Source organism: Heptranchias perlo, chromosome 7, assembly GCF_035084215.1.
Source record: "Heptranchias perlo isolate sHepPer1 chromosome 7, sHepPer1.hap1, whole genome shotgun sequence".
In the NCBI taxonomy this organism is placed as follows: domain Eukaryota; kingdom Metazoa; phylum Chordata; class Chondrichthyes; order Hexanchiformes; family Hexanchidae; genus Heptranchias; species Heptranchias perlo.
Window position 1 is genome coordinate 58,830,454 of NC_090331.1, and position 15,423 is coordinate 58,845,876.

General features: G+C 40.4%; 1 protein-coding gene across 3 annotated transcripts in view; it reads left to right on the top strand.

Moving 5' to 3' along the window:
- Positions 1-989: 989 nt before the first annotated feature.
- Positions 990-15,423, top strand: part of ppp1r1c (protein phosphatase 1, regulatory (inhibitor) subunit 1C) — a 97,871-nt gene continuing 83,437 nt past the window's right edge. The window contains exons 1-2 of one of the 3 annotated variants that reach the window (XM_067987677.1): positions 990-1,453; positions 1,676-1,733. In XM_067987677.1, the coding sequence (XP_067843778.1) occupies positions 1,373-1,453; positions 1,676-1,733 (139 nt within the window). In that variant the 5' untranslated portion in view covers positions 990-1,372. The remainder of the gene's footprint in view (positions 1,454-1,675; positions 1,734-15,423) is intronic. The other 2 variants (XM_067987675.1, XM_067987676.1) reach the window with 2 other exon arrangements.

Here is a 15,423-nt window from a genome sequence, read left to right on the forward strand (position 1 = left end):
TCTATTTTCTTTAGATAGATTCAAATTGACTGAATTGACCAATCTTCTGGTCAGTTGTTTGAAACTCTTCCAGTAGGTCTACCTGGCACCATTAAACTTTCACACACAGGGTAAGCCTCAGTTCAGTTAGTTTTGCTCAGTCACACTCAAATCACATTCATTTCGTTTGTTTTCGCATGCTCTCCTCCCTAAAACTCTCCTTCAGCTGCAATGGTGGGTGAGTGAAATATTGCTTTGAAGGTCATGTTGATCTCCATCCAACCAACAGAAAGCAATGGTTATGCTAGGTATGAACGCAACTTCACGTATTTAATTTTTTTTTAACTGAACCTAAGCCAACTTTCTACTTTGCCATTACATTGAAAGAAAGGAGCTACAATTTTTATGGTTTGAATTTGGCTCGGATTCAATGTCAGACTGCTCACTCATCCCTGTTGTTTGATGCAGGTGCATACACTACATCAGACCTTCATTTTTGGGTACGCAGCACTCATATTCACATGCCACCTACCCACAAATCCAGGAGAAAACTGGCACACCTTATCTAAATGTGCCTGGTGGCATTTAAATGCTGGGTAATCTTGCAGCTCAAACCTTTAGCTACAAATCAGCTGTTACGAATCTGGGAATCTGCATTATTTAAATACAAGTTCAACTAAAGCTAAAGGTTTTTTTGTTGAAGAGTATTGAAATTCATTTGAGATCGATAAAGCGAGCCTAATTTTTTCACTTCATATTACCAGGACAGATCCATGCACATGCCTAAATTCTGGGGAAAAAAGTTATTTAGATAGAGTTTCCCAGCTCAAGCGCACAATGTATGGTGCAGAATTTAAGTTATGCTTCCTCCACCAACCAGTGAGGTGGATGTGCAATGAAATCCACTCCGTCAAATATAAGAAAAGCAAAAGCTTCCTGAGTTGTGCTTATCAATAATTAACAGTGCATCAGCAAAGTCCAAAGGGAGCTTATATTGCACATTTGAGTAGACTGCTAATAATATATAGTAGATGGATTGGTGTATTCAAATCCCAGGACACAAAGCCATTCAAGTCCAGCATCGCATTTTAAATTAGCCTGTGGATAAATGCCTGGCTATTGTGGAGTTGGGCTAGTGTACAATTAGCTCATTGGTTTGCACTGAAGGAACTATAGGATTGCAAGAGCAAAGGCAAACATGCTCCTGGATGTTTAATGAGGGAGTTACTCAGTACAGTAGATGCAGCGTAGAGGACCTTCATTCGCTAACTGGGAGACTTCCACACAAGCTGCTATTGCAGAACAATCCCTGTGTGTTTAAGGAGTGTGACAGTGGATAACAACAGTAGCTCATTTCTGCTTTCAGGATTGCCAGAGTCTCCTTTGCTACAGTATGGAGCCAAACAGTCCAAAGAAGATTCAATTTGCAATGCCGTTATTTCAAAGTCATCTAGACCCTGAGGCAGCTGAACAGGTAAAGCAGTAAGCAAACCTTTCACCAAATGTTTAAATAATGAAGACACTGATTTCAAACGTGTTTTTATGCATGTTGAAGCAAGTCTTATTGTAAATCCCTGTCCTTTTTCTGACCACTATATTGAAAAATTAAGAGGTACTTTTAACAAGTGAGGTGAATCTTAAAGTTTGAGTGTTTGTGGCTATAATAATTAGCTCTGTTTTGGTTGCTTTTCCACAGATCAGAAGGCGAAGACCCACTCCAGCATCACTGGTTATTCTTAACGAGTCGTCACCAGGTAATAGATAACAGTGATAGAAATCATATGAGCTAAGCATATCTGTACAATGACAAGTTAAACAATGGGTTTCTTTGTGACAGTGTGCTTGAGTTAATCATTGCTGATTTTTCTAAAATATTAGCACATAAGCACGAAGAAAGTAACATAATCGCTTTCATTAACACCCTCGGGAAATGTGGGATCAATTTCAAAATTTTGAGGAAAAACATTTTTGTTTGAAATGTGCCTCTTCAAAATCCACGAAATGTACAAACTAATAAGCTGTGATTTGCTGAAATTGCTTCCAAAGCTCTGCTATCTAAATGCTACTTTAATAATTCACCAGATCTGCTTAATTGTAAGGCTGGAGACCTTCGGCTGTCTTCTACCGCTAGTTACCAGTGACCTGATACCGCTGATAAAAGAGAAGCATACTGACAAAGGCAATCAATGCTAAAGATGTGTACACAAGATATCATTAATGAAGATTTCGACTAAATCTTACATGGTATCCTACCTACCACTGTCATTTTAAACCATCTCATTCAGCGGGTATACGGACTGGAAACCCAATGTGAACGCATGGGAATGTATTTGATTAGCAGGCAGAAAGCAGAATGCTCTTCGCTTTTCTGCAGCTGTTTCCCACAATTGTTCCAACGGGCAACTCTGGGCTCTGTCCTTGTGAAATGCAAACAGAGTATGAGATAAAGAAATCTGGCTCTGCAAAATGGCAATCACTGTTTTCTGAGGTCTGTACCGGCACTGTGTACATGTACCTTTTGCCCTTGAGTTTAAAAAAAATTGGCTGTATAACTTTATTACTGGAAAATGTCACGAGAATCTGTTTGCACATTGTTACCCCTTAGCCTTCCCTTGTCTGATTATATACGTGAATAGTTTCTTAGTTTGCTGAGAAAAAAAAATAGATCAGCACATTTATTTATTGAACACATTGAATGACATAAAGGTCTGTTCAAAAGTAAACTGAAAGATTCTGGAAGCATGCAGTTGTTAAACAACTCTCTCAGGAAATGAGTCATCAGCTAAAGTAATGCAAGTCATAGGGCAGCATTATAGTCTGTATGAAATGCAATATTAGTTTCCACAGAAGTTTATGCAACAAGCTTAGAGTTTGCTGTCTTGAACTCGCCGAAGAACTTTTAGTATCATGTGAAGTACTTATTGATGTGTTTAGATCAGATGATTAGTGGAATACAGGACTTCTACAGTAGTCTTCAGGTTTCAGCCTAATTATGGGCAGTGTGCTGAGGAAAGTGAAATCTGCTACGACTCCGAAGATTCAATGTCAATCTCTGGCCAGTTGTATTCTATATACTTGGAGCTGACATATCGATGAGCAATTTATCAGAGAATATTGGTAGTAACTGTAGTACCACAAGCCTGCAATTTGCAATGGTTTCATCCCAATAAAAATACAAGTGCAATTGTTGGAGAAGTTTAAACTATCTATTTGATCTTCTGTGGCGCTGCTCACAAACCAAAATAAAAATGCTGTCCATGTCTGTAACTATCTCTGTGTTCATCATTCTCTAATTCTTTTTGCCTTCCTCTCTTTCTATTTGTCTTCCACTCTTTCTTTCATTGTTTTTCACCCTTTCTCTCATACTTTCTGTTTCGCTCGTCATGTAATTCTCTCCTCTCTGTCCATTCTTACTTCTGCATGTTTATCATTGCATCTCTATACATCTTACATGTGTAGCTTTATTGATTTACTGAATTTGTATCTTTTTACATATTTTGAAGGCTAGGACATACAGGACGATGAGAAATAAAATGTACCTGGTTGAAAATAGGACTGTGGGGCAGGCAGAGAGAGGCCATCTGAGTGATGCTCTAGCACGCAAGAGTGTATGAGAAACTGGGCTATGGGCCTGGGCTGAAGGAAGTGGGGTTTAGGCTGCCAGAGAGTAGGGGCATGGGGCCTGGCCTGAGGGTGAGCTGTGGATGGTCGTTCTGCTGATATTGTGGTGGATCACTGCTATATTACTATCATGTTATATTACAGATGCACGGATACACTTTCCACTGCGTGTTACGATCTGGAATGCACTGCCTGAAAGGGTGGTAGAAGCAGATTGAATAATAACTTTCAAAGGGGAAATGGATAAATTCTTGAAGGGGAAAAATTTGCAGGGCTATGGGAAAAGAGCAGGGGAGTGGGACTAATTGGATGGCTCTTTCAAAGAGCCGGCACATACACGATGGGCCGAATGGTCTCTTCCTGTGCCGTATCATTCTATGATTCTATAATCGTGGTAGTGGGGCAAGCAGATGCAGAACATTCATTGGGGTAAGGCTGAATCCCTACCCACATTTACTCCTGACGTATTTGCCAACATCACTTCTGCTGGACAGGGACAGCACCTGCCCCAATATGAGCAGGTATATTAAAGTGAGATAGTAATAGCACTGTGACATCATATGCTGCATTTGGTGTCATTACTGGCTCAGTAATGCTGGGCATTTGGAATACCTATATAATACAGGCAGCCAGCATTGCTAGGCAATGTTTAATGTGTGAAAAAGTAAATAAAAGGTCACAGCAGGCAAACAAATGGATGGAAAGACAATTAATGAAGACTTCTGTATATTTTTATTAACAAATTCTTCAGCGGACGCAGCAAGATTTTTTTTCCCTGGAAGCTACCTGGCCCTTTAAGGGGTTACAGGCATTAAATCCTGCAACAAAAGACATTTCCCACCCTCTCTCCATGGAGAGCTCCAAATTTAAAATGGCAACATCCTTGGCAACCCAATTTAATTATGCAAATTAAGCTGACCCCCAAAACTTCACAAAGGTCAGTGCTAGGTCATTCAGGTGAGCCTGGCACACTACTGGCAGCAATATCATCAGAGAGGAAAATCTGGGCTAATATTTTTAATAATATAGATGAATGCTCCAAATAACAAGACAGGGGGACATAACAGTATTAAAAAATCATTGCACTATAGTAAGACTATTCTAAAAAAAATACAAAGGAGAGCTCTCTCCCACTTTAAGGCCCCATTCCCTTCCTATTCCAGCTTCAGCCTCTATGGCCCTCTTGTTTCTGTAGAAATCCATGCCCCTAGTTTCTCTGTCATTAATGCATGTTGTAGTAGCTTCCATGTACATCCGTACTGTGACTCCATATCCACTTCAACAGAAATAGGAAGACCACTCAGCCCAGTTTGTGGCTTCAAATACGCTGCTCTTTCCTAAGGTAGACCCTGCCTTCACTCCCATCCCCTCACACATCCATCTCCCTCCTGGGAGGGATTCTGGCACTCCCCCAGCTTCTGCCCAGCCTAGATTCCAACCTCTCCCACCCTGAGACCCTGCCTTCCCTCACACGAGGTTTCAACCCTCCGCTTCTCTTACACCTGTGCATGTTACACCATCTCCCAGATGACATGTCGCTGCCCAACCTGGGCTACTTCCCACTCCGCTGACCAGGTACCTTTTCTCTCATCTTGTGTGTCCCAGCCTTTAAAAACGTAAAAGAAATACAAATTCTGTGAATCAACAAAGAAACCTGTGTAAGATTATACAGACTCAGTGAGAAATGTGCCGTTTCTCTGTTTTTAATTTTTTTGCTGTTTTTAAATATATTGATTTTTAGAAGATTTTCTTTAGCAGATATTGAATGGAAGTAACAGACAAAGACAGATATCAGTTCAATAGTCCAACATCCGCCTTTGTCTGCTATTTCCTGGCTTTGTAATGGCAGAACTAGCAGAGCGGACACTGGAATCATTTGGAAATGAAATGCATCTGATCAAGCTGCCTGATGATTAATCATTGCATAGTGAGCTAATGAGCCATACAGACCAGGTTTGATCTTTGGTTTGTACTGAGCTGATGTCAGCTGCGGTGTGTTAAATCTGGACGTTGCACTTCTGAGCTAAACTGGGAAAAGTATTGTAGAATTTCACGGCAGAGAAGGAGGTCATTTAGCCCATCGTGTCTGTGCTGGTTCTCTGAAAGAGCTATCTACTTAGTCCCATTCCCCTGCCATTTTGCCATAACCTTTTAACTTTTTCTTTATCCACATTCTCTTTTAAAAGCTACTAAGGATTCTACTTCCAACACTTTCTGATAGAGTCTTCCAGGACCCAATAATCCTTTGAGTTTAAAAAAAAAATTACCCTAACTTCTCCCTTTTTCTTGCTAATGTACTTAATTTTATGCCCTCTACTTACTGTCCAGTGAAACTAGTTTCTCCTCATTTACATTACCAAAACCTGACATAATCTTGAACACCTCAGACTCATTTCAACATTTTCGCTAAAATTAGCTAGCATGGGAATTGCACCCCCTGGTATGGCAGAAATAGAAATATAATACCTCACCGTTTAAAAGCTAATAACATAATTATTTTAGGGTTGGTACAAAAGTTCCCCTTTTAGACAATGATTGAAATCTCAATGAAAGAGATTTGGTGAAGTTTTTTTTAAGAATCCGAAAAGTGAAAGGGTGACTACAAGTCTAAGTGTGAATAACACAAAAGGGAGTGGGCTCCGAGGGGAGGATCGGGCTCAGCTGTAATACTCTCTACAGCCGAATAGCCTGTCAACACTGGCTATCTAGGCTCTCACATTTAACAATGCCTCTCCAGCGAAGAACTGGACTGCTCTCAGTACCTGTGGAACTGTGTTCCAGGATGAATCAGTGCCTTCAGGAGAGGGAAAGGAAAATTGAAAAAGAAATTGCATCTGATCCTAAATCCCGTTATGAAAAGATAATTCATGAAACATATTTTGGCAAATGATTGAGTTTTCATCACGCTGTTTCCTCTGAAGAACAGAAATTGCAGCTTTAATATATTCTCAATATCAGAAATACATTTGTAATAAGCTGCAACAATCTCTACTAATATATATGCCCTCACCGAACACGTTTAGGAAAATCTCTGCCACACCATGTTCTGAGCATTGTAATTCATGGAGGGAGGAAGGGGGGAAATGGACTGACCAATCCCATCTTGCAGACATGTTGATCCTGCCACCTATTGACAGCGACCACGGAGAGGTCCCCGATTCAAACAATCCTGTTCTCCAAGCCAAAAATGGCAGACATTAGTGGGTTATAAAAAATCAGGAAAATACCCCCCAAAAAATCTGGTTGACAGAAAAATAAAACTCACTTTTCAAAATCTAACAAAATCATAGTATCATAGTAGGTACAGCACGGGAGGAGGCCATTCAGCCCATCGTGCCTGTGCTAGCTCTTTGAAAGTATGATATGAAATGACCCTGTTTACTAGCAAAAATAACCATGTGAATATTTAATGGGGGAGGAATTGGTCTGGCTGCTATGTGTAGTAAAATCGTAAATATGTTCTTTTTGAATGTGTGATCAGAGCAATTCTTTCCTCAATTTGTAAAAATGCTTGAGAATGCCAGTGTGCATAATACTAGTCGACTAGTATTTTGTGTTTTAGATTCACATTGCTTTAGAAAATTGACATAAGGTTAAGTAGTTGAAAACAGAATAATTTTTTTAAATTGCAACTACCTTAAAGAACAGAATGATGGAACCAAGTAAGATACTGGGTTAGAACCTCTGGTATCCAAGTGTTTATCCAACTTTGGAAAAAATTATCAAAATCCTTTCTTTTTGTTAGAACATAAGAACATAAGAAATAGGAGCAGGAGTAGGCCATACGGCCCCTCGAGCCTGCTCCGCCATTTAATAAGATCATGGCTGATCTTCTACCTCAACTCCACTTTCCCGCCTGATCCCCATATCCCTTGATTCCCTTAGGTGTAGAGTATCGTAAATGAAATTAGTTCAGGCCAATCTCTATCCAGTTTTCTTCCCTTTTCTCCCCATCTCTCCTGTTCAGGCACTCTTCATTTACTCAACCTTTGATAAAAGTCTATGACACAAAACTTTTCCCATATCCAGCATATTTAACACTAATTTGGGATCTTTATAAGAGTCATGAAGATAAGCAATTTGAGAAATGATAATGTTACAATGAGGTTTTAGACTTTGTCTGTACAATGAGTTCTGGATTTTGTCTGACCTGGGAGTATTTGACATTGAGACTGGGTTCAAAATGGAAGAATTTTCTGTTCCTTAACAAATTTATTGTCCTTCACCTTGAGCAAACATTTCTAAAAGCTTGACGACAAGCTTATGCTTCATCTGGGAAACAAATGTAAAACTGAATGAATTATAACCGGTACAGACCTCAGTAAATCACTGATCTATTTGCACAGTTTTATAACCTCAGTGGAATGCACAATTAAATTGTACAGGATTAGAGTGTATAAGAGAATTAGAATGAAAAAGGGCTATTCAGCCCTGTCATTAAGATTCACATTCAGAATGTAGTCGATTCGGGAAGCTAACAACTTGAAGGATAAAGGAATTACTTAAATTATGCTTCATTAACTGGTTTTAATCATGTCGACTGGTTTCCCTCTCCTGGTTCAGTGCAAAGCTTGAATTCTCTTCCTGATTTGAACAATTTGGATCAGGTCCCTAGTGTGTTTTAAATCATTACATAAACTACAGTGCTTTCCTTGATCACATGATCTTTCATGATAGCCACAAATCTTTTATAATGGAACTTATTCAGTATTTGCTGAAAGTCAAATTTAATAATGCAAACTGCATTACCTTCAATCATGAGTTCTGTTACATCAACGAGAAATGCCTAAGATTTTGTTTTCTTCATCAATTTTCTCCATTCCCCTCCTTTCCATGAAGACACTGACTTCTTGCTGTGGTACAGTTCTTTTGCCATCAGTTGCTTTCTGGTACCTAGTCCAAGTGGCCATTACTCATGTGTGAGTCTTGACTTGTGAGCGTTGGCAGGCTATTCAACTACTGGAGTCACCACGGCTGAACTCATTCCTGTCTTTGACCAATACCCCCCCCCCCACCCACACACACACACACACTTTCTAAAGTGGTTGCTGCATAGCATTCTACAAAAGAAACCACAACTGATTTCCTTTCTCTAACCCAAGGATGCTAGGGCCAATTATAGTTTTACAGTGCCATTCTGGCTGAGATCAGCTAACCCAGCAAAGACTAGAGATTAAGCCTGGCCCTTCATGTTACGCACTAGATAAACTCACTGAGCCATCAAGGGAGAATCTTTTAGTTGCTATTTGCCTTTGATAAACAATGTGGTTTGGAATTATTGCCTTTATTCTTGCTAGATGTCCTTTAATTACTTACTAGCCTCTAATATTTTTCCATCATAGCTGCCAATCCAAAAGGATGTGATTCTCATCCTTCTGATCTTTAAAAAAAACCTCTGAAATTACATTAGCTCTTTCTCTGTCCACTGTCATCATCACTTCTATTTTCAAAGAGCTTTACATTACAATAGCATATACATTTACACTCATTTCTGTTTGTGTGTCTAAAGGATTCCATCTCAACCTGATGCTTTATAAATCCTCAAGTACTACATTTTCTTAAAAAACATTTTATTGGAGATCACTTTATTCTCCATGAACTCAGATGCAACTTCTACTGCTTTAGTTATTAGATTAGCAATCCACCGAATGCAAACTATTCTTTGTTTTTTTTTAGTGTGACAATTGGTAAAATAAACCAAAATCCTTGAGCAATCCTTTGGATTGCCAACTAGAAAGGCAAGAGTTAGAATCTCTCAATCTAATTTGCCCGGGTCAGTTTGGTGAACTTCATGACTTCTTTGCCAGAATGGAATGGGAGAGGGTTCCTTTGAGCAGAAGTAAACCTATTCCAGACCAGCTGACCTTTCCCTGAATTGTGCCTCCTGTCCGTTAATGACAGAGCAACATTAACAATGGCTGTGGGAAGAGAATTTCATGGCCCAGACTATCCTATCCTGACCTGAAACAGGACATATGATGGCAAGTACCACAAATTGAAAGAAATTGGAAAAGCACATTTTTACAAAATGTAATGATTAATGGTTTAGGCTTGAAGTTGAAACAGCATAGCTGAAAAGATCTTGATTTTTGAGAAGAAGCAAATCGATTGAAATGAACAGCAGTGGTTCATAGTCATTAAATAATCCATAATCTTCATGCTGGCAGTGATTATTTAAGAAACGGGATTGGAGCAGGGATTAAGAGGAAATTTTTAAACTGTCCTGTTAATTACTTGCAGAGTTGACAAAAGATAACGTGCCTGCCATTGCAGTTTAATTCATGTGTCACATTATCCATTCTGAAGCTAGATTGCTTTCCCCAGGGTGCGAGAGCGTAGCAAAGTACACGTAATTCTTACTGCTGTTGATGCAATCTGCTTTTTATTGTGTTTCTAAGACATTTATATGCCATTAAGCAGAAGTAAGCTGAACTTTGCATTGAAGGGTTGTGAACAGCAGCAAAACATAGAGTGCAAAGAAAACTACCCGTTTTACAAATCACATGTATGCGGTCCTTTAATGAATTACTTTCTCTTTTTAAAGATTGACCTTTTACTGTTATCCTAAGCTCTTAATTGTAGAAACTACAAAAATGCAGGCTACACATACTATGCCACAAATCTCCTGATCCAGAGATAATCCTGTTGGGGGGCGGGGAGCAGCGATGGTGATATTATAAATGTGATTGATGGAAACATTCAACCTAAAAAGTGAAATAATTAGTTAAGATCCTTTTATCTCCATGCCTAGTATCTGTACCTTTGTTGAAAGAATGTTTCTTGATGCAATGAGGAACTTACCTGATACAGAGGGGGTAATTTGAATCTAACTCACTGGGCTGGAAACCCACGGGATTGGGAGGAATGCCGGTTTTATACCCCGCCCAACATTATTCACCATTGATTTCAGTGGAGAGTAAAATCGAGCGGGATGTAAAACCAACGATGCACCTGATCCCATCACTTTCCCGACAGGTGGTTCAGGTTAAAATCCCCCAAATTATTTCAGTTTTTACACTTTCTTTACAACACCAAGCAAAAATCAAGCTAGAAAACCAATTTATGATAGGAACCAGTAGATCATTCATTGCTCATGGATAGTATGAGAGCTCTGAGGGATTTTCCTCTTTGATGGAATCCCAACCTATCTGCAAAAGTGCAGACTTTGTATCCACCTGCTGATCCCAATGGATTTTCTGGGGTCGGCCTCGTTTAAATCATTTTGGTAGCCTCCTGGCAGGATTCCCACATCCTCGAGGGGTGGGAGTGTGTAAAATCAGTGCAGCAGACCTTGGGTACCTGTAGCAGTTGAGTGGGATCACGTCAAGGCATCTTTTATAACTTTTAAATTCCAGGGCTGCAGAAGTATAATTAACCATCCTATAATTGATTGGAAGGAATTTAAGTTTTAAATTTCCCTCAGACTGCCATAGCAATACTGGACACCAGTAACATACTGTAACTTCATGCACCACCCTCCCCAATTGCTAGTAATGCTAATTTCTGAGGAAGGCAGAATATCAGAGAAAAAAAAACTGAGGCCAATTTCAGGAAAAATTCTGGAAAATTCCTTCCTAACTCCCTGAAACAATCATGGAAGCTTCAGGAGACCATGGTTATCCAGCATGCATCACTAAATATACTTGAGCTAACCTGTTGTAGCACCAACCATTTCTCACCTCCCCCTCTACACAATGTGTCCCAATTTCCTTAAGAGCATGAGACTATACAGGACTGGAAATAACCATCTCCATTCTTTGGGGCATTCACATGCAGTCGATCGGAATATGATTGGTAATATAGTAGATTGATTTTAGCCAATTACAGTTTTTTGCCCAATGAACACATGATGCTTTGGCGGTGAAATTTATTCAGGTGATATGCCTCTGAAGCCGCACATTCAGGTGTGACACCCTCAAGAGACATGACACAATAAAAAGAACGACTTGCATTTATATCGTGCCTTTCAGGGCCTCAGGACGATCCAAAGCTCTTTACAGCCAATGAAGTACTTTTTGAAACATAGTCATTGTTGTAATGTAGGAAACACGGCAACTAATTGCGCATAGCAAGGTCCCACAAACAGCAATCGATGTGGTATACATGTGAATTTGCTATCTGCATAGGGAGGGAGGCCACTAGTGTGATGGTGAGCAACTTATCCCTATGTTATTGGGTGCAGAGGCTTGAGGCCTAAAAACATACCCAGGCCCTAGTGCACTCCAATATTAGCAACAAGTGCAAGGGGGACCGAGAATTTGTGCACAAGCTATATGGCAGGCTCATTGCTTAAATTAAGCAGCTTTCCCGCAATGTGACTGAAAGGTCTGAGCAGTGCTCAAGCCACACAACACCCATTTGGAGCAGCCACTGAAGGGGAGGCCGTTGTTATTACAGAAAAATAAATTCCTGGCCACCCCTTCCCCAGCACCCCTGGCCTGGTTCCACCCTCTTGGGTTCCTCTGATCCCTTATCTCATGACTGGTGCCCCTCTTCTCATTGTAATAAATTGTCTGACGTAGAATAGAAGGCTAGCAGCCCTTCCCTGACTGCTGGTGCCTAACTTTCCAGCCATAGTATTTCCAGCATGTCATGAGCGATGTGTCACAGAGTGATATAAAATAGGCAAATGAGCTGGACTCACAAGTCAACAAACTTGTGCACAAATAATATCTGCACTGGAGGTGCTGGTGGTGCTCTGCCAGGCACATTATTGGCCCCATTATTCCGTACAAATAGATAGCTAAAACTTAATATTCTAAATCACAACACCACGGTGATTTATTCCTTCTGGTATTTATTTTACCGTAAGCAATATAAATATCAAAAGTATTTCTTATCTCCAATTAAAAGCTCAACTACTCTTCTCTGATTACAAACTCAACTATTCTATGACAGAGAGCATGTCCCTCATATAGGACATTATACAAACCACATCCCTCACAAACTGCATAAATTTAATCCCTCCATACCAGACAACTCTTGGACGGGCTATGGTCAGAAAGACACCTTGCTTCATATATTCTGGTCATGAGCCCCACATCCAGCCATTCTGGATAGCAGTCCAGGAGACTACTAGGACCATGACCAATCTTGCATTCCGAGAAGACACATCTCACTAGGGTATGAGGGCTGCTGCAATAAGCAGGCTATCACAATTCTTGCTACTAGCTGCAAGAAGGTGAACCCCTCCCCCCCACAACTCACTGTGGCAAAGTGCAGCCCTCCCTACAACAAAATTGTAGCTGAAGGTTATGTGAGACATCTGCCAATCAGACTGAGTGATGTTCAGCCTCTCTTTGTAACTGGAGAAATATTAAGCAGTTTGGTTTCCATCCTTGGAAGCGGACGCAGCACAAACTGTCAGCTTCACAGCACAGCAACCCCCCCACCCCACCCCACTGACCATGAATGGCAACTGTAACCAATATGACCACTAGTATGCAGGGCCTTTCCCTGTCCCCAAACCTAACCAATCCCCAAAACCCAAGACCAAACATGCTGCCTCAGCTCTTTGACTTGCTCCCAGTGCAAGCACAGTCATGCCAACAAACCTTAAAACAAATTAATGGGACTGAAAGTCAATAAATCCCAAGGACCTGATGATCTACATTCCAGGGTTTTGAAAGAGATGGCTATCGAGATGGAGGATGCATTGGTTGTCATCTTCAAAAATTCTATAGATTCTGGAATGGTTCCTGCAGATTGGCGGGTAGCAAATGTAACTCCACTATTTAAGAAAGGAGGGAGAGAGAAAACAGGAAACTACAGACCGGTTAGTCTGACATCAGTAGTAGGGAAAATGCTAGAATCTATTATAAAGGATGTGATAACAAGACACTTAGAAAATAATCATAGGATTTGGCAGAGTCAACATAGATTTATAAAAGGGAAACCATGTTTGACAAACCAATTGGAGTTCTTTGAGGATGTAACTGGTAGAATAGATAAAGGGGGAACCAGTGGATGTGGTGTATTTGGATTTTCAGAAGGCTTTCGATATGGTCCCACACAGGAGGTTGGTGAACAAAGTTAGAGCACGTGGAATTGGGGGTAATAGATTGAGAATTGGTTAACAGACGGAAAACAGAGAGTAGGAATAAACGGGTCTTTTTCAGGTTGGCAGACTGTGACTAGTGGGGTACTGTAGGAATCGGTGCTTGGGCCCCAGCTATTCACAATCTATATCAATGATTTGGATGAGGGGACCAAATGTAATATTTCCAAGTTTGCTGATGACACAAAACTAGGTGGGAATGTGAGTTGTGAGGAGGATGCAAAGAGGCTTCAAGGGGTTATGGACAGGCTAAGTGAGTGGGCAAGAACATGACAGATGGAATATAATGTGGATAAATGTGAAGTTATCCACTTTGGTAGGAAAAGCAGAAATGCAGAGTATTTTTTAAATGGTGAGAGATTGGGAAATGTTAATGTTCTAAGGGACCTGGGTGTCCTTGTACATGAGTCATTGAAAACTAACATGCAGATGCACCAAGCAATTAGGAAGGCATATGTTGGTCTTTATTACAAGAGGATTTGAGTACAGGAGTAAAGATGTCTTACTGCAATTATATAGGGCCTTGGTGAGACCGCACCTAGACTATTGTGAACAATTTTGGACTCCTTACCTAAGAAAGGATATACTTGTCATAGAGGGAGTGCAACGAAGGCTCACCAGACTGATTCCTGGGATGGCAGGATTGTCGTATGAGGAGAGATTCAGTAGACTAGGCCTGTATTCTCTAGCGTTTAGAAGAATGAGAGGTGATCTCATTGAAACGTACAAAATTCTTACAGGGCTCGACAGGGTAGATGCAGGGAGGATGTTTCCCCCGGCTGGGGAGTTTAGAACCAGGGGTCATAGTCTCAGAATAAAGGGTAGTCCATTTAGGACTGAGATGAGGAGAAATTTCTTCACTCAGAAGGTGGTGAATCTTTGAAATTCTCTACCCCAGAGGGCTGTGGAGGCTCCGTCATTGAGTACATTCAAAACAGAGATCGATAGGTTTCTGGATATTAACGGCATCTAGGGATATGGGGATAGTGCAGGAAAATGGCGTTGAGGTAGAAGATCAGCCATGATCTTGTTGAATGACAGAGCAGGCTCGAGGGGCTGGATGGCCTACTCCTGCTCCTATTTCTTATGTTCTTATGTAAACCTAGATGTATCAATACATTCCTCCCACAAGCACCAAACAATTAAAATGTATAATAGCTTCAATAATATGTGTGAATGTACGTTTTAGAGAATTCAATTAAAAACTTTAAAAAAGATATATGTTGCTTGCCAGATCATATTCAAAATATGATTTAATTACTGACATCACCTTCATTTTTGATTACAGATACAGGTCTCAGGCAACTATCTGTGTGGTGACATTTTCAATTCATAAATGTGGGTTATGCTGCTAATTGGGCCTAACACTGAACTTAATGACAAAGGAACTCTGCACGTAGGAACAGATGTTGGCCTTTCAGCTGCTCGAGCCTGTTCCACTACTCTATTATATCATGGCTGATCTGTATCTCAGCTTCATTTATCCACCTTTGATCCATATCCCTTGATACCCTTACCTAACAAAAATCTGTCGATCTCAGTCTTGAAAATTTTCTGCTCACATCTACATTACTTACTGTTCCTCCTAACTTAGTCTCATCTGCAAACTTGGATATTCAATTCTCTATTCTTTCATCCAAGTCATTGATATACATGGTGAAAATCTGAGACCCCAGTACAGATCCCTGGGGAACACCATTTATCACATCCTGCCAATCAAAGTACATTTCCTTTATCCCTACTCTCTGTTTCCACCTCCCGTCCAA